The sequence below is a fragment of the Echiichthys vipera genome (genome assembly GCF_963691815.1).
Source record: "Echiichthys vipera genome assembly, chromosome: 7".
NCBI classification, from domain to species: Eukaryota; Metazoa; Chordata; class Actinopteri; order Perciformes; family Trachinidae; genus Echiichthys; species Echiichthys vipera.
Window position 1 is genome coordinate 3489139 of NC_139832.1, and position 18731 is coordinate 3507869.

Below are 18731 nucleotides of genomic sequence, written 5' to 3' on the forward strand. Positions count from 1 at the left end.
ACTGGGACACAAAGCAACATATTGCAACTTTGTAGTGAAACATTCAGCTAAAACAAATATAAACAGATGGCACATTTGTGAGATTATATTAAAGCAGCACAAGATTTAAAAAATTACAGATTAGAAGGAAATCAAATAACACCTAAGTCTTTACACAATCTTATTTACTGATATGTGCAGTGTATTGTATGAAAAGGGTGGATTCATGGACATGTTAGTAGTTTCCGAGCAGCACTTGAATGCAACATAACGGAATAACGGACTGGTGGCGGTTTGGCGCCACCCAGGAAAGGGACTGTTCTCTTTTACGTCCGCAAAACCAGATCAGTTACAATGTTCCCATTTACTGCTACAGATTTCTGCCTCTTTGTATAAAGAGTCACTACATTTGTACATATTATTTCTACCTTTTTGTAGATATTATTGCTACATTTGTGTATATTATTGCTATATTTGTGTATATTATTGCTACATTTGTGTATGTTATTGCTACATTTGTGTATATTATTGCTATATTTGTGTATATTATTGCTACATTTGTGTATGTTATTGCTACATTTGTGTATATTATTGATACATTTCTACATATTATTGCTACATTTGTGTATGTTATTGCTACATTTGTGTATATTATTGCTATATTTGTGTATATTATTGCTACATTTGTGTATATTATTGCTACATTTGTGTATATTATTGCTACATTTGTGTATATTATCTAGATCATCCTTTTGATTAAGTGGCAACTTTAGGCGTAGTACTTAATGGTATTGTGTCGTAAAAACCTCACATTTCTGAAGAGTTTCCGTCGTGTGTGGATGAAATATATTGCAGTAAATTCCCATTTAACATTGTTGTTCACATTTACATTATTCACGGTTTGTGCACCATCTCCAAGGTCAAAATCAAGCACTTTCAAGGTCCATTTTCAGGGTTTTCCAGCACATTACAGCTTTTAAATACGTTACATATTTCTACAAATACATACATGTAAAAATCATTTTTAAAAATAATGTTAAAAGACACGTTATGATGCTATAAACCACTGAGATTGTGTCCTGTAAAACCAGAAGGATAAGAATTTAAGTTATATTCTAAAGATATTTGTTCTTAAAGAATTGTGGAAACAATTTCAGGCATTTTATCCAAAATTCAAGCACTTTTCAAACCTTTATAACACAACATTAATATTAAAGCATTTCATGGATTTCAAGGCTTGTTGACGTGTTTCTGTTGTGTTAATGATGTAAATGTGGATCCAACACACAAAAGGAAACTTACAGAATAAGAAGGGGAACAGGACCAACAACAATATGAAAATAATAATAAATATACTTCTGATTAAAACAGAAACTTGATATAAGTCTAATTTTTAATGACAAAACTGTATTTTTTATGTACACAAATGCAAACAGACCAAAAAGAAACCACAATTACAGCAATTTATAATAAACATGGACTTCAAAATAGTAAAACACATAAAAATAACTTAATTTTTAAAGCCTTACATATGTTTTATTGTTTGTTTTGGTGCCTTTATGTTTATAATTTAGGCTTCTTTTGTTGGTGAATTTTAAAACTGGAGAAAAAAGGCGGCAGTTGACTGACCTGGTTTCTGATTGGACGGTTACAGTTACGCTCGCTCTGGCCAATCAGAGAGCAGCTCAGGAGATAAAAGGCCCGTTCAGGCGCCGTCTCAACATTCTTTTCACTCTCAACGAACAGGAAACATGTCAGGAAGAGGCAAAACCGGAGGCAAGGCCAGAGCAAAGGCGAAGACCCGCTCCTCCCGTGCCGGGCTCCAGTTCCCCGTCGGCCGTGTCCACAGGCATCTGAGGAAGGGTAACTACGCCCAGCGTGTCGGTGCCGGAGCTCCCGTGTACCTGGCGGCGGTGCTGGAGTACCTGACCGCTGAGATCCTGGAGCTGGCTGGAAACGCCGCCCGTGACAACAAGAAGACCAGGATCATCCCCCGGCATCTGCAGCTGGCTGTCCGCAACGACGAGGAGCTCAACAAGCTGCTGGGCGGAGTGACCATCGCTCAGGGCGGCGTGCTGCCCAACATCCAGGCGGTGCTGCTGCCCAAGAAGACCGAGAAGGCCGCGAAGAAGTAAACACCCGGAACCGACTGAGAACAACCAACGGCTCTTTTAAGAGCCACCCACTTCCGTCTGAGAGCACTCCTGATTTACATCATATTCACTGTTTAAACATCACTTTTATAAGATGTGTTACATTTGTAGCTGCTCAATATGTATGTAAACTTATGTAAATGAACTTAGAGACATTCAATTTTATTTACAGTGCCAAATCATAACCAAAGTTATTTCAGGGCCCTTTACAGAGTAGGTAAAGACCACACTCTATGACTTATTTATGATTTACAGAGACCCAACAATTCCCCCGTAGAGTACGGTGGCAACGAAAACCTTCACTATAACAGACAGGAACGACAGACAGACCCAGCTCTGTGGAGGACGCACATCTGTCTGCACCGGAGAGAGGAAGAGAATCAGAATCAGAATACTTTATTGATCCCCGGGGGGAAATTCTTTCGTTCCAATGCTCCGTGCACAGTAGAAGCAAGCCATAAAGATGAATAAAGTAGAAATAAAATAAAGTAAAGACTCAAATAAAATACAATTAAAATAAATCTAAGTAGCTAATAAATAGCCAATAAAATACAGTACAAATAAATAATAAACAATCAAGTAAACAATCTGAAGTGGGTGTGAAAATACAATCTGAGATATATATACACTGTACAATTAGGTTGTTATGGCAAATGAAATGAAATGAGAACAGATATTTATATTTTGTTTTGAAGTAGTCAAGAGAAGGAGAGAGAGAGAGAGACAGACACAAGTCCAGAGATGCAAGCAGCCAAAGAGTAACAGTAACTATAATGATATCTATAGTAATGTGAAAATGACTCATATGTTATGGCAGTTAACACATCAGAACAGCAGGAACACGCACATCCAGGGTGACAGAACGTGGAAATGAAAATAATTATGGCAAACATGATCAATGATGAGTTGGGGCAATAGCAGCTACGATACAGCGAGACACACCAGACACACCAATTCCAGCAGAATATTTTAATTTAACAATGTTAAAAACTAAAGGAATTAACTCAGGGAAGGCCCTAAAGTGAGAGATTAAAAGCCAAAAACAATGAAATGTCATTATACAGATTTCATCGCGTCTTCATCTGCTTATGCGGGGGCAGCAGCTTTAGCAGGGGACCCCAAACTTCCCTTTCCCGGGCCACATTAACCAGCTCTAACTGGGGGATCCTGAGGCGTTCCCAGGCCAGTGTGGAGATCTAATCTCTCCACCTGGTCCTGGGTCTTCCCCGAGGCCTCCTCCCAGCTGGACGTGCCTGGAACACCTCCCTACTACTAAACGTCATTTTACAGACTTGTTTCTTAAATCTGCAGTTTAATATGTAAATTATTTGGATTATTTCAGTTCCTTCTGTTTATTTATTGATATATTTATTTTAATGTGACGTAAACAGTTTACTGCAGATGAGGAGCCAGTCCTTAAGCTACAACACAACTGAAACATAATTACATATTTATATTTACTGTGACAGTGAGCGATATATTGCAACTATGGAGCCAATCATTTACCGAAACCAACAATAATGTGACATTATGTTAAAGCAGCTCCAGCAATAAACAAGATTCAAAGAAAAATAAATACAAGTCAACCTGAAGAGCTCCTTATTTTGTTCATGTATTATTGTGCACATATTATCTAAGTATGTGTATGTATTTATATATTTATGATTTCAATGAGTTTACAAACAATAGATATGAATTCACATGTTAAAGCTGCTAAAGAAATGTGCTTTAAAAAAAATATATGTATATAAATGAATAGCTGGGATCGGCTCCAGCCCCCTGCTACACCAACAGGGACAAGCGGTTGAAGATGAATGAATGAATTAATATATAGTGGATGGGAGCAAAAATAGGTATTATTAATGAATAAAAAGTGCAATATAACCAGGTCAAAGTGGCTGAAGTAATCTCTATACGATGAATAAGTGTAACTACATGTAAATCACCGTCACCTTATCGTGGTGGAGAGGTTTGTTTGTCCCTGTGAAACCTGAGGGCTGTGTTGTCTGGAGCCCCGTGCTCCTGGTCTCCCATGGCAGAGTGGTCTCAGGCGAGGGGCCGGACTAAGAACGGTTCACAAAGATGTCCTCAATGGACAAACAAGGAAGAGGAAGAGAGACTGGAGGTAGCCTGGGGCCCCCGTCTTGGCCTGGCTCCAGACGAGGGCCTTGTGATCGGGTTTGCCATGGAGCCTGGCCGGAAAAATGCCGTGGCACCTCCCCCCTCTTCATCCTGTGGGCCCACCACTCACAGGGGAACCACTGGGGTCTGGCGGCTGCTGCACGGGTGGCAGTGAAGGTGAAGGGCCTCGACGGACCAGACACGGGCAGCAGAGGCTCTGGGGACGTGGAGCGTCACCTCTCTGTGGGGAAAGGAGCCGGAGCTTGTGCGGGAGGTGGAGCGCTACCAGTTAGATCTGGGGGGGCTTACCTCCACACACAGTCTCGGTTCTGGAACCGTACTCCTGGACAGGGGTTGGACCCTATACTTCTCTGGAGTTGCCCAGGGTGTGAAGCGCCGGGCGGGTGTGGGGATACTCACAAACCACCGGCTCAGTGCTGCAGTGTTGGAGTTCACCCCGGTGGACGAGAGGGTGGCCTCCTTACGCCTGCGGGTGGTGGGGGGGAAACTCTGACTGTTGTTGGTGCAGATGCACCGAACAGCAGTTCAGAGTCTGGGGCCTTCTTGGAGACCCTGAATGGAGTCCTGCATGGGGCTCCAGTAGGGGACTCCATAGTTCTGCTGGGAGACTTAAACGCCCACGTGGGCAATGATGGAGACACCTGGAGAGGCGTGATCAGGGAGGAACGGCCTCCCTGATCTAAATCTGAGTGGTCGTCTGTTATTAGACTTCTGTGCTAGTGTTCGAACATAAGGATGCTCATAAGTGTACGTGGTTCCAGAGCACCCTAGGCCAAAGGTCAATGATCGATTTTGTGATCGTCTCATCTGACCTGAGGCCGTATGTTTTGGACACTCGGGTGAAGAGAGGGGCAGAGCTGTCAGAGGATGGGGGAAGATTCTGGACAGACCGGGTGAACTAGGAACGTCTTGAGGAGGCCCCTGTCCGAGAGATCTTCAACTCACACCTCTGGTGGGGCTTTTCTGTGGCTCGACCCTCCTCCCCCCAGCGTTCTCGTGTACAACACCTCTCCATCTGCCCTGCCCCCTCTCCTCCACCTCCACTGATGAAATCTGCACCAACCCCCGCCCAACGGTGACTGCAAGCCAGACAAAGAGGCCGCTGCAAAGACTACGTCAGGGAAAGGCTACAGGACCTGATGACATCTCACCCAGGATCCTGAAGACCTGCGCCAGCCAGCTGTCGCCTGTAAATATACATCTGTACAACCTGAACCTGAGTCAGGAGAAAGTCCCGGTTCTGTGGAAAAGCTCTTGCTTGGTCCCAGTCCCCAAAAAGTCGAGGCCATCTGACCCAGCCGACTACAGACCAGTCGCACTGACATGTCATGGGATGAAGGTCCTGGAGAGACTGCTCTGGTCTCTGGTCTCTGGTCTCTGGTCTCTGGTCTCCGCTGTCGTAGGGACAGATACAGGAAATATTTCCTGCCACATGCCCTGCACATAACAGTCAAACCTATCAGAGCAATACAATCGGAAGCACCTTATGTTTTTTCCCCTTTCGCTTCATTAAAAAAGTGTGTGTGTGTGTGTGTGTGTGTGTGTGTGTGTGTGTGTGTGTGTGTGTGTGTGTGTGTGCGTGTGCTTGCTTCAACTGTTGACTGATTAAACTCTGGAACATGTAAGAGATTTAATGAATATATTTAATCTTTTAAAATAAAAAAAACCTTCCCGAATCGGAGAGATGGGGAAATTCCGAGCCGCACCTGAATGCAGCACAGCCGTTGGACGGACCGTTGACGTTTTGGCGCCCAGTAGACGTGACTGTTTTCTTTCACGTCCGCAGTGAAGCTGTAAATACAGACGCTCAGACACCGACAGCTTCATTCGTTTGTAACCGAACATCGATCACCATGTCTGGCAGAGGAAAAGGAGGAAAGGGACTCGGGAAAGGAGGCGCCAAGCGTCACCGGAAGGTTCTCCGTGATAACATCCAGGGCATCACCAAACCCGCCATCCGCCGTCTGGCTCGCCGCGGCGGAGTGAAGCGTATCTCCGGCCTGATCTACGAGGAGACCCGCGGTGTGCTGAAGGTGTTCCTGGAGAACGTGATCCGTGACGCCGTCACCTACACCGAGCACGCCAAGAGGAAGACGGTGACCGCCATGGACGTGGTGTACGCCCTGAAGAGGCAGGGCCGCACCCTGTACGGCTTCGGCGGCTAAACCACCACCACCACCCGACCTGAACACGACACAACGGCTCTTTTAAGAGCCACACACTTCCTCTAAAGAGAGAAAATCCTAACATGTACTAATTACAACACATGTTGAATCATTTGTTGCATAGTTATTGAAAAGCAACCATGTGTCGTGCACTTAAATGTGGCCTAAATCAGTGGTTTTTGCTCTGCCTGAGCTCCAGCTTTCCCCTGTGAGTGGTGCAAAATACAGACATTGACAGCGTGCTCACATTGTCCTTTTGGCTGCGGCCAAAACCGGTTTTTCAGCTTAAGTCTAGTACCTTTAAGTAGTGTGAGCGCACCCGCTCCGCGCTCAACTGGGGCCAGCTGGCCGTCCACGGCCCGCTTGAAAGAGGTGGGCTTTAGCGGAGCCGTTTGCACATGTACGAGCAAGAGCGTGCGCACGTGAACGCGCACGCGCACGAGCCCTACGGCAGTAGCGTTATGTCCGCCTGTTCGGACATGTAAATAGAAGGACGGACCATGCTCGGATATTTAACAACAACAACAATGGCGGTGAAAGGTTCACGTTGGTGTGATGCGGAGGTGGAGTGTTTACTGCAGATTTGGTCGATGAAAAGATTCAAAAACAGTCGACAAGACGCACAAAAACTCCGAGGTCTACGGAAAGATTTGTAAACAAAGCCACACACACGCGATCAATGCGTGTGACTGGGGGGGGGAGAGGGAGGGGGGACAAGTACCCTAAAGTCCGGGTCTCGGTCCGGGAGGACAGTGTGATCACGCCCTTAATATACTGTGGAGAACATGAAGCACAATGAGCGGTCACCAGACCGTCATTAGCAGCACCACCGTCTGCAGACAGGTGCTCACTGAGCTCCTGAGGAGACGAACTCTGGACCAAACACAGCTCCTTCCCTGGAGCTCTCTGAACTAACCTTTACTTAGTGGTGCTGTAACTATCTGCTGCTACACTCCACTGTGCCATACTGTCACTTAGTTCAGCAAGAGATGCTGCTACACTGTTATCACTTATCGCTCCTCATCACTTATTTAGTTTGTACTTATTTAATTTCAACATGCTGCTAAACTGCACGCTGCGTATTGTTGTGTATTGTATAAACCTGCGTTTAACCACAATGTCTGTTGCACTCTGTCACATTTAGTTATTGTTTGATTTATTTTACGTTAGCTTTATTTTGATTTGATTATGTTTTTATGCTTTTTGTCACTCTGATCCTTTTCCGCCTTTGTATTGAAACTGTTGCACAATCATTTCCCTCGGGATAAATAAAGCTTCTTGAATCTTGTTAAAAACAGCACTTTATAAAACCCCATAGACTCGATACGCACTTTAACCAGCCATGCACTACTTTGCACATGTCACTTTATCTTCTACTATAATTTGTACTGTTCTGTCTTTGAGTGTATATTATTGTAAAACTGTAAAACTTCAATAAAGCCTTTTTAATAACCCAAAAGAAAGAGACCTAATATATGAATTAGTGAGCACAATTGCATTTGTCAAATACACATTTAGGGTTAAATATGACTGATGTTCCCGGTCAGAGGCCTGACACTAACTTGTCTTGTTTTGTTTGTTTTGTAATAATATAATATGGAGTGAATAAATATGAGTAAATATGACCAAATGGTGCAAAAAGAAGAAGTGACCTCGGTACAGGCCAGCGTTGGGATATTTATTCAAATTCAAAAAACTTTATTTGTCCCCAGGGGGCACACAGAGCAGCAAATAACGACAGTGCAACTATACAAAGACATTTGAACCTAACTAATTTAACAGTTCCTTTGGTCAAAAACACACAGCTACACCCCAAAGCTGCGCTACCCCGTACCAAGATGGCGGCTCTGATGACGCATCCGCTCTATGGAAAGCCATAAAAAGTCTTGTACTGAATGTTTTGGATGTTATCAATAAAGTTGGAGAGAAAAAAACGTGTTGGCGCGTGCTCTGACTCTATCACACGCTTCAGCCAATCACGTTCGCGCAACCGCACACTTCATTTGCATAAGAGGCTTATATACCCAGGGTCCGGAGCGGGATGAGGTCATGTGATACAGAAGTCACCCCGACACCGAAGACAAAATGCCCGCCGAGCCATCCGTGAAAGCGCCCAAGAAGGGCTCCAAGAAAGCCGTCTCCAAAGCCACCAAGAGCGGCAAGAAGAGGAGGAGGACCAGGAAGGAGAGCTACGCCATCTACGTGTACAAGGTGCTGAAGCAGGTCCACCCCGACACCGGCATCTCCTCCAAGGCCATGGGCATCATGAACTCCTTCGTGAGCGACATCTTCGAGCGCATCGCCGGTGAGGCCTCCCGCCTGGCCCACTACAACAAGAGGTCCACCATCACCTCCAGGGAGATCCAGACCGCCGTCCGCCTGCTGCTGCCCGGGGAGCTGGCCAAGCACGCCGTGTCTGAGGGCACCAAGGCCGTGACCAAGTACACCAGCTCCAAGTGATTCACCCGACGACCCTCCACCACAGCAAAGGCTCTTCTCAGAGCCCCCCACCTCTTCACTAAGAGCCGTGATCCTCGTTATGTGTGTTTACATGTGATATAAGTGTTCAGACCGGTGAACACGATCATTTTAACATATTTTAAGGATTAAAGTGTCAAAACCTGTGATTATAAGGTAAAAGGGAGGTTTGAAAGGGAGTGATCCCGACCGTTAGTCCACAGCAGTGATGGGGAGTTCGGTTCTGTTCCGAGAGCCGGATCTTTCGGCTCAGCACCCAAAGAGCCGGCTCTTTCGACATAACCTCTTAGTTTTACCATAACTTTGTTAAAAAATAATGGTTTCTTTTAAATCAGTGCTTTTATGAAAGCCTTATAACTGCCTAATTTTGTGCATCATTTAATCACAGATTTTATTGCACTCATTTTAATGTTTTCAAGGATTAAAGTCTTAAAACCTGTAATTATAAAGTTAAAGGGAGGTTTGAAAGTGAGTGATGTCGACCGTTAGTTCACAGCAGTGATGGGGAGTTCGGTTCTTTTCCAAGAGCAGTCTCTTTTGGCTCAGCTCCCAAAACAACCGGTTCTTTCGGCTCCTGAAAGTCTTTCTACGTAGCCTCTTAGTTTTGTTCAGTGCTTTTATGAAAAGTCTTATAACTGCCTAATATTGTGCATCTTTTATTCAACCATTTTATTTTACATATCTGAAGTGTTCAGACGGGTGGACACAATCATTTTTATATTTTTCATGAATTAAAGTCATAAAACTTGTGATTTAAAAGTAAAAGGGAGGTTTGAAAGTGAGTGATGTCGACTGTTAGTTTACAGCTCTTATGGGGAGTTGGGCTCTCTCCTTTGGCTTAGCTCCCAAAGAGCCGGCTCTTTCGGGTCCTAAGCGACTCTTAAGTTAGTATATTTTTTTCTGTAGCCTTAATATTTCCCATAACTTTGCTAAAATTATTGGATTGTAGGGTGTTTTTAAGAAAAGCCTTATAACTGCCTGATTTTGTGCATTTAGTCAAAACATTCTTATGTTTAATCTTTTAATCAACCATTTTATTGCATAAATAAGCAAGTGTTATGACGGGTGGGCACAGTAGTTTTAATGTTTTCAAGGATTAAAGTCTTAAAACTTGTGATTTAAAGTAAAAGGGAGGTTTGAAAGTCAGTGATCTCCACCGTAGTTTAGTTCACAGCAGTGATGGGGAGTTCGGCTCTGTTCCGAGAACCGTCTCTTTTGTCTCAGCTCCAAAAGAACCGTTTTTTTTGGTTTCTGAACGTCTTTCTTCGTACCCTCTTAGTTTTACCATAACCTTGCGAAATTAATAGGTTATGTTCAGTGCTTTTATGAAAAGTCTTATAACTGCCAAATATTGTGCATCTTTTATTCAACCATTTTATTTTACATATCTGAAGTGTTCAGACGGGTGAACACGATCATTTTTATATTTTTCATGAATTAAAGTCATAAAACTTGTTATTATAAACTAAAAGGGAGGTTTGAAAGTGAGTGATGCAGACCGTTAGTTTACAGCAGTGATGGGGAGTTCGGCTCTTTTCAGAGAACCGGCTCTTTTGGCTCAGCTCCCAAAGAGCCGGTTCCAGAACGACTCTTAGCTTAATATTTTCTTTTTCTAACCTCTAATTTTACCATAACTTTGCAAAAAATAATGGTTTGTGTGTTGAAGCATTTCGAGAGCCGGCTCTTTTGACTCCTTTCGGCTCCTGACCATCCTTAGGTTAGTATTATTTCTTTTTGTAGCCTTCAATTCTTTTGTTTAATCTTTTTTATCATCAGTAGTGGTGGGAAGTTTCGCTCTTCTGGCTCCTGAGCGGCTCTTTGGTTATTTTATTTTTTTCTTAGCCTTAAATTTTACCAAAACTTTGCAAAAAGTAATGGTTTGTGTGTTGAAGCATTTCATGTTCAGTGTTTATTATGTAAAGCCTTATATCTGCATAATTTTGTGCATTTAGTCAAAACATTCTTTTGTTTAATCTTTTAATCAACCATTTTATTGCACATATACACCAGGAGAGGTCCACATATCTAATACACATATACACTTAGCATAGTTAGCAAATATAGCTACCAGGAGAGGTCATAGGTTATACTAAACATAAACAAAGCAAAGTTCCAATACGCAACTACATGAGGCACTGACACAATCCTCACCGTTGTATTAGACAGAGAGTGCCCCCCCCCCTCTCCCTCTCTGTCTTCACATAATGGTATGATCCAAAACCCTACATCTGATTGGCCACGTTCCAATCATATTCGCCTCTGGGACTTTGACTCCGCCTCATTTCCTCTGACCAAAAAAGGGCATGTATGTAACGTTGGGGGGGGAGGGATTTACGTCCGTCTGTCTTACGTTTATAGAATTAGCCACATTAGCTCATATAAGCTCCACCGCCTTGGAGCTAGGCTAACAGAACATGTTACTAAATAAACGAGAGCGGGAGTCCCGTATCTCGAGCGAAGAATACACCGGCTATGATATGAAATAAAGTTTGGGACTCGGCGAGTGAAGTGCAGGCAGCATTTATGATTTATGATGATATTCAACACAGTTCCATACCCATAGACGGTAAAACACCGACCCTCACCGCCGAATCCTCCCGCTGCTCCAGATTAGCATCTAGTGTATGTGCCACTGGTAGGAGGCTATATTGCAAGTCATGGTCCATGTGCGGTTATTTAATCAGCATAACAGAGCTAACACAGTGATCCTAAACCATCTGTTTCTACAGTTGATCGAAGAGCAAACCATCGTGCCACTTATAGTAACAACATCACACGAATGACCACAGTCCAGGTCGAAATGAGGGAGTTAGCATGCTAATGATGCTAATCCTGACAGCTGGATATCTACGTTTATAGTTGTTACGTTAAAAAAAATAGACTTTTACAAAAGAATGGCAGAGAAGATGGGAAAAGGAAGTAAGGGGTAGTCAACCTAGTCAAAGTTCGCTCGTTGGGCGCAGATGGGAAAAACAAAATGTCGACTTCCTCCTTACCAACAGCTAACCTATATAATTTAATAGTAAACATCAAAAACAAGAAACACCTCAAATAAATGTATTCAGAATGATCAAAACTAAATCAATAAATAAGTAAATTAATCCAATAGGTGTAAAAAGTAGTGTTTGTTGGACTGACAGGATTTGGAGTTGATGTTTTTCTGTTTTATCTTTGTTTGCACAGAAACATCCACTGATCCAGGACTTTGTGAAAGAATCGAGTTCAGACGAGAAGAAAGGGTCTGGGTTTCTTTCACGTCCGCAGAGAATATGTAAGATATTAATTTTAAACATTATTTTCAATTAAATTAAAAACAAACCCCCTAAAACCTTCCCAACTCGGAGAGAAGGGGAAATTCCGAGCTGCACCTGAATGCAGCACAGCCGTTGGACGGACCGTTGACGTTTTGGCGCCCAGTAGACGTGACTGTTTTCTTTCACGTCCGCAGTGAAGATGTAAATACAGACGCTCAGACACCGACAGCTTCATTCGTTTGTAACCGAACATCGATCACCATGTCTGGCAGAGGCAAAGGAGGAAAGGGACTCGGGAAAGGAGGCGCCAAGCGTCACCGGAAGGTTCTCCGTGATAACATCCAGGGCATCACCAAACCCGCCATCCGCCGTCTGGCTCGCCGCGGCGGAGTGAAGCGTATCTCCGGCCTGATCTACGAGGAGACCCGCGGTGTGCTGAAGGTGTTCCTGGAGAACGTGATCCGTGACGCCGTCACCTACACCGAGCACGCCAAGAGGAAGACGGTGACCGCCATGGACGTGGTGTACGCCCTGAAGAGGCAGGGCCGCACCCTGTACGGCTTCGGCGGCTAAACCTGATCCCGGTCCCGGTTCTGACCCACTCACCCGAAAACCAACGGCTCTTTTAAGAGCCACACACTTCCTCTAAAGACCGCGACGATCCAAACACACTCTATATTATAATTATGTTTTATTGTAATTGCAGGTTAATGTCTCATTACCCACGTTAACTTTAATATCCAACGACTTGATGGTTTAGTACATGGACATGTATAACTACTTTTATTATTAGTAGTACTAATGGCATGCCGAAGTGGTAACTTATTATTTTTTAATTAATAGCTGGAAAAACAGTTTCCGACATTCATTAGATTGTAAGTTTTCCTACATCATCATCTGGATTATTCCTTTAATGCTTAATTAATTTCACACTTCCTCTGAACACCCGATGATATATATGTTTATATATCTAAATGTGTCATTTGGTAAAGATTGCAAACCAAATATTCTGTATTAGTAAAATAAGTCACTGTGGATCAGTGCAAGTGTGGGTCGTCCTCTGTTCGAGAGATTGGCGGTTTGATTCCCAGCTCCCCCGGTCCACATGTTGTAGTGTCCTCCGGCAAGACACTGAACCCCGAATTGCTCCCTGTGCTGCACATGGATGTGTAAATGTGCTGTAGATGTCCACTGCCATCAGCGAGAATGTGACAAACACTGTGAAAGCACCGTGAGTAGTCAGAACACAAGAAATGTGCTCCAAAGTCCATTTACCATTTATTTTATTATTTTTACTCACATTTAGTTTTAAAACTATTAAACATTTTATCAGTTAAAATATTCATAATATTTGCCTGATTTTTACTGGATGAAAATAATCGCTGAAATCTAAATAATTCACATTTAAGAAACACGTCTGTATAATGATGTTTTGTTGCATTTCATTTTGCTACTATTTTTGTTTTTATCTTATATTCTTTTTTCTCTCTTTACTGATTTTATTCCTTTAGTTTTTAACTTTAATTAAAGGTCATTCTTGAGTTTCTTTAACCTAATTTAGGATTTGTTATTTACTTCAGTTAAATGATACGTTGTTGCAATAAATTACTTTGTCACAGTAAAGAGAAATATGTAATTATGTTACTCAGCTTTAATAAACTGTTGATGTCCCATTAAAATAAATGATATTTAAGCAGGAGGAACTGAAATAATGTAAATAATTCACATATTAAACTGCACATTTAAGAAATCAAGTATAATGATGTTTAGTAGTTTAACCTTTTATTTATTCTCTTATTCTACTGATTTTATTCCTTTAATTCTTGACTTTTTAAACCTTTAAGAGAATTTACGTAAGAAAGATAAATAAAATACATATTTAAGCAACCGTTTTTATATAAGTGATGTTCATGTATAATCAAAAACAAGGATACCTATAAATATATAAACAGGAGAAACTGAAATAATTCACACTAAACTGCACATTTAAGAAACAAGTCTGTAAAATGATGCTTAGTAGTTTTTAGCTTCTAATCTTTTTATTATTTGTGTATTTACTGATTTTATTCCGTTAACTTAATTCTTGACTTGCTTTAACATCATTTATATAAGTTGGATCTGTCATTTGTCAGTTAAATGATTAAATACAGACAAAGTTTAAATAGTAGAATAGTTGAGAACAAGCATGTCCCATTAAATATGTTTCTTCCCTGAGTTAATTCTTTAGTTTTTAATATGTTAAATTAAAATAGGCTTCTTAAATTGACTTATAATAACTAACATGTATCATTTGTCATTGTTAGATCTTCTATCTTATAAAAGTGCTGTTTAAACAGTGAGTGTAATGAAAATCAGGAGTGCTCTCAGGCGGAAGTGGGTGGCTCTTAAAAGAGCCGTTGGTTGTTCTCAGTCGGTTCCGGGTGTTTACTTCTTCGCGGCCTTCTCGGTCTTCTTGGGCAGCAGCACCGCCTGGATGTTGGGCAGCACGCCGCCCTGAGCGATGGTCACTCCGCCCAGCAGCTTGTTGAGCTCCTCGTCGTTGCGGACAGCCAGCTGCAGATGCCGGGGGATGATCCTGGTCTTCTTGTTGTCACGGGCGGCGTTTCCAGCCAGCTCCAGGATCTCAGCGGTCAGGTACTCCAGCACCGCCGCCAGGTACACGGGAGCTCCGGCACCGACACGCTGGGCGTAGTTGCCCTTCCTCAGATGCCTGTGGACACGGCCGACGGGGAACTGAAGCCCGGCACGGGAGGAGCGGGTCTTCGCCTTTGCTCTTGTTTTACCAACACCTTTACCGCGACCAGACATTGTTGCTTCTTTCTTCTTCGGGTTAAACGAGAGAAATGTGTTCGGAACCACGGAGAGCAGCGGTTATATAGAGACCAGCTGCGCGCGCATTGGCAGCCGTTGGCCTTAGTGCGATCGTCCAATCAGAAGCCAGCTCCGCGTTTCATATCAACAACGTCACTTCCGTTTGCCGCCACTGCGGATTTTTTGAAATAGAAAAAGCGCCAAAACACAGAGTAACCCCCTATTATTTAGTATTTTTCATCCATTTTACATTAAATTCATCCTCCAGTTTGTTCAGAAGAGAAATATAGTTTATAGAATATGTGTATATTTATGTGGCTACACCACTGCTGTACTAGCATGTTGTTTAAATAACCTTTATTTAGTGAAAAATGAGAGAACATGGACCATTGTGTCAGAAGAGAAGATTGTTTTTTATCACAAAATAAAGAATTTTTACATTTTTAAAAACATCCCAGTACAGCAGTGAACAATTCTGAACAATAAAAAATAACAATATTTCAGAAGGTATCAAGTATTAATTGTTTGTTTTCTAATTTGGATCTCCAGTGTACAATATGATGGATAGATAGATAGACAGATAGATAGATAGATAGATAGATAGATAGATAGATAGATAGATAGATAGATAGATAGATAGATAGATAGATAGATGGATGGATGGATAGATAGAGAACAGTGTCTTCAAAAGAATATTTATCATATATTAAGATATATAATGGATCAGAATTTCCATTTACATTATTAATGAGTGTAGCTTCTTTATTTTACAAAGTATCCCCTTGCAACTGCATTAGTGCCCCGGGGGAAGAATAGGCACTAAATTATTAAAAATTGTAACAAATGTATTTTCCAACTTCACGTCTTAACAGAAATGATTGAAATGGTGAAACAAATCAAGTTTGACGAATATATTTGGGACTCCTTATTCCAACTCCACTGCAACACAAATGAACGGGTAGTTTCTTACGCAGACGCTGATGATCGGCTTTAATAAAAAGCTTCATATTTTCATCCATATCAGTTAATCATGCATAAAGTAGTCCCATACACTGGGAGAAAAGGAAGATGGGGAGACATACATGCCCGAGACCCTTAAAATTATAATTTACTAATTCAGTTCAATTTTATTTAAAGTGTCGAATCATAACCAAACTTATCTCAGGACACTTTACAGAGTAGGTAAAGACCACACTCTATGACTTATTTATGATTTACAGAGACCCAACAATTCCCCCGTAGAGTACGGTGGCAACGAAAACCTTCACTATAACAGACAGGAACGTCAGACAGACCCAGCTCTGTGGAGGACGCACATCTGTCTGCACCGGAGAGAGGAAGAGAAGGAGAGAGAGAGAGAGAAAAGACGGACAGATGGACAGAGAGAGACACACTTCCAGTAACTATAATAATATCTATAGTAATGTGAATATGACTCATATGTTATGACAGTTAATACAGCAGAAACAAGCAAAGCTAAGGTGATAAATTATGACAATGATAATAATTATGGTGGCAAACATGATAAATAATGAGCAGTGGCAACAGCAGCTACGATACAGCGAGACACACCACTGATGGAGCCTCTACGGCTACAAATTCCATAGTTTATTAGACTAGTGATAGTTTATATGAGTAATAGTAATAATAGTAGCAGGAAGCGTCATGCAGGACCACGGCAGCAGGCACCACCACGATCAGCAGAGACCTGAGAGACGACAAAGCACAAACAACTCCGGGGAAGAAGTTGAATTAGTAACATGCACTGATGAGACATGAATGATTCAGACAGAGAGGAGAGAAGCTCAGAGGATCAGGAAAAGTATTATCCCCCGGCAGACTAGGCCTATAGCAGCATCATTAAGCAGAAGAAAATCTTATCGTAAGTCCTAGCTGTGAGCTTTATCAAAAAGGAAAGTTTTAAGTTTACTCTTAAATATGGAGACAGTGTCTGACTCCAGAACAACACTCGGTAGTCGGTTCCACAGGAGAGGAGCTTGGTAGCTGAAGGCTCTGCCTCCCATTCTACTTTTGGGTTGAATATAGAAAATGAGCAGAACTCCGCCATCTAGTGTCTAAATATCTTAATAGCAACAACAAAAAATAAGTCCAGCAGTCGGGTTGCCAGGTTGGTCAGACCCGGAACAGCAGCCTACAGGAGACCGGAGTCTGTTTGAACCTGTTTGAACCCGTCCCCTCCAGCAAATCGCACCATAAAAACAAGGATTAGAGGAGTTTGACTGACAGTTACAGTTAGCCGTCAGCGTTACAGCTAAGTAAACATGAAAGTTAGCTTACCGTTAAGGAGAAACGTAGCCATGTGGGCGTGCGTTTGAATGGCGTTCCTCTCCTTTCTCTCAGTCCATGGAGTGAATGCTCGGCCTATAGTGGTTGTTGCCCGTCTCCGCTCACTCAGCTGCTGGGACAAAGAACGCCCCCTTCACTGAGGCTCCGAAGCAGCTGCAGGATCGGCAAACTCCATTTCACCCAGTGCCAGCCTCCAGTAGCTGCACCCAACAACAGACAACCCTGGCAACCTGCAATGCCCAACACTTTGGCTGCTACCATGGAAACAGAACGGGAATGAAAGTCACTGTCAAACCCTTAAAAAAGAAATTTAAAAATATTAATTCAGACAAAATATATGTTTTTTTATGGAAAAAAGCAATAATTTCATTCTCCCCTTAAAACTATTTTTTCCCTCAGTCTATTGTCTTCATGAATATTTTTAATTTCCTAAGGAACTTGAGAACAACCCCCAAACTTAAAGAGATTGTGTTTTACTAATTTAAAAAAAAAACTTGTGTATTTATTATTATTTATTATTAAGTTATTATTATCTGTTTTAAAATTCTGTTATTTCTTTTATTTGAATCAAACTTTTAAATATTTTTCAGCATTTTAAACAACGTAAAACCAATTTAAAGCCGGAAACACGGTTTTAACTCTACGGACTACAAATCCCATCACTTCCTTTAACAATACGTCACAAACTTCCATCCAATGGCTGAGCGCGTTTGAGTCACGTGCCCAGCGGCGCAGCAGATTTGAATTGTTTGGTTTTTAACTGTCACGTTACGCGTCGCACTTTGACTTCGGAGCAGAAAATCACTTTTATTTCGAGTTTTCAGAGGAATTTGAGGTTTGTTACTTATTAATTTAATCAAAATGTGACTTTCTAAATTATATTTCATGTTTAAATCCTCATTTTAAAACGAATATGATTTGTTTTTCGGTTGAGCTAGCTAACCGGGCTAGCATGCTAACGTCAAAGTGGATTAATAATCGTGTTTTAATTCGATATGTTCGCTGTTTGTCAGTCTTCGTGTACAGTAGCGTCGTTATAGGTGGATGCGCCGCTGCAGGTCTGATCCGGATCCATCTGCCCCCCCTACAGAGAAGAACCACCAGCGGGATGGACTGCGGAGCTGACAACGGTGCGTTCACGTCCTCTGACCCCGGAGTCCCAAAGCTGCATGTTCATGTGACTTGGTGACAGTTTATGGACCGTGTTTGTGTCTCTGAACAGATCTGTGCTTTCTGACGGATGAGAAGTTCGACTTTGATGTTTCTCTGTCACCTGCCAGGTAGGAAAGTGCTGCAAGTCTGTAGATATTAAAAGTAGAAGGACACTTGGACACAAATGCAACGACATTTAGTTTGGTGCAAACCTGAGATGCCTTAATGAAGCAGAGAGGGAACTACACAATGCAGATACACTGTGATTACACACATATCTATTGTATGAA

General features: G+C 42.1%; 6 protein-coding genes across 8 annotated transcripts in view; 5 read left to right on the plus strand and 1 right to left on the minus strand.

Annotated features, from left to right (window-relative positions):
• The window catches only part of gtse1 (G-2 and S-phase expressed 1), a 33658-nt gene that overhangs the window by 4066 nt on the left and 10861 nt on the right, over positions 1-18731 (plus strand). The window contains exons 1-3 of one of the 3 annotated variants that reach the window (XM_083916335.1): positions 14748-14805; positions 18303-18419; positions 18512-18569. In XM_083916335.1, coding sequence (XP_083772461.1) covers positions 18398-18419; positions 18512-18569 — 80 coding nt within the window. In that variant the 5' untranslated portion in view covers positions 14748-14805; positions 18303-18397. Of the gene's footprint in view, positions 1-14747; positions 14806-18023; positions 18125-18302; positions 18420-18511; positions 18570-18731 lie in introns of those variants that run through there. The other 2 variants (XM_083916334.1, XM_083916333.1) reach the window with 2 other exon arrangements.
• On the plus strand, positions 1731-2114 carry LOC310949542 (histone H2A-like; the record flags this gene model as incomplete). Its single annotated transcript, XM_083917018.1, has 1 exon — positions 1731-2114. One exon carries the CDS (start codon positions 1731-1733, stop codon positions 2112-2114), a length of 384 nt encoding a protein of 127 aa, XP_083773144.1.
• On the plus strand, positions 6128-6439 carry LOC310949391 (histone H4; the record flags this gene model as incomplete). Its single annotated transcript, XM_083916839.1, has 1 exon — positions 6128-6439. One exon carries the CDS (start codon positions 6128-6130, stop codon positions 6437-6439), a length of 312 nt encoding a protein of 103 aa, XP_083772965.1.
• LOC310949003 (histone H2B 1/2-like) lies at positions 8519-8911 on the plus strand. Its single transcript, XM_083916337.1, has one exon. The coding sequence runs from the start codon at positions 8525-8527 to the stop codon at positions 8897-8899; it is 375 nt and encodes a 124-aa protein (XP_083772463.1). The 5' UTR covers positions 8519-8524; the 3' UTR covers positions 8900-8911.
• On the plus strand, positions 12433-12744 carry LOC310948892 (histone H4; the record flags this gene model as incomplete). Its single annotated transcript, XM_083916175.1, has 1 exon — positions 12433-12744. One exon carries the CDS (start codon positions 12433-12435, stop codon positions 12742-12744), a length of 312 nt encoding a protein of 103 aa, XP_083772301.1.
• Positions 14596-14979, minus strand: LOC310949002 (histone H2A-like; the record flags this gene model as incomplete). The annotated part of the gene is made up of 1 exon (XM_083916336.1): positions 14596-14979. One exon carries the CDS (start codon positions 14977-14979, stop codon positions 14596-14598), a length of 384 nt encoding a protein of 127 aa, XP_083772462.1.

Coding starts and splice junctions, on each gene's coding strand:
- LOC310949003 (XM_083916337.1), top strand. CDS start 8,525: ATGCCCGCCGAGCCATCCGTGAAAGCGCCCAAGAAGGGCTCCAAGAAA.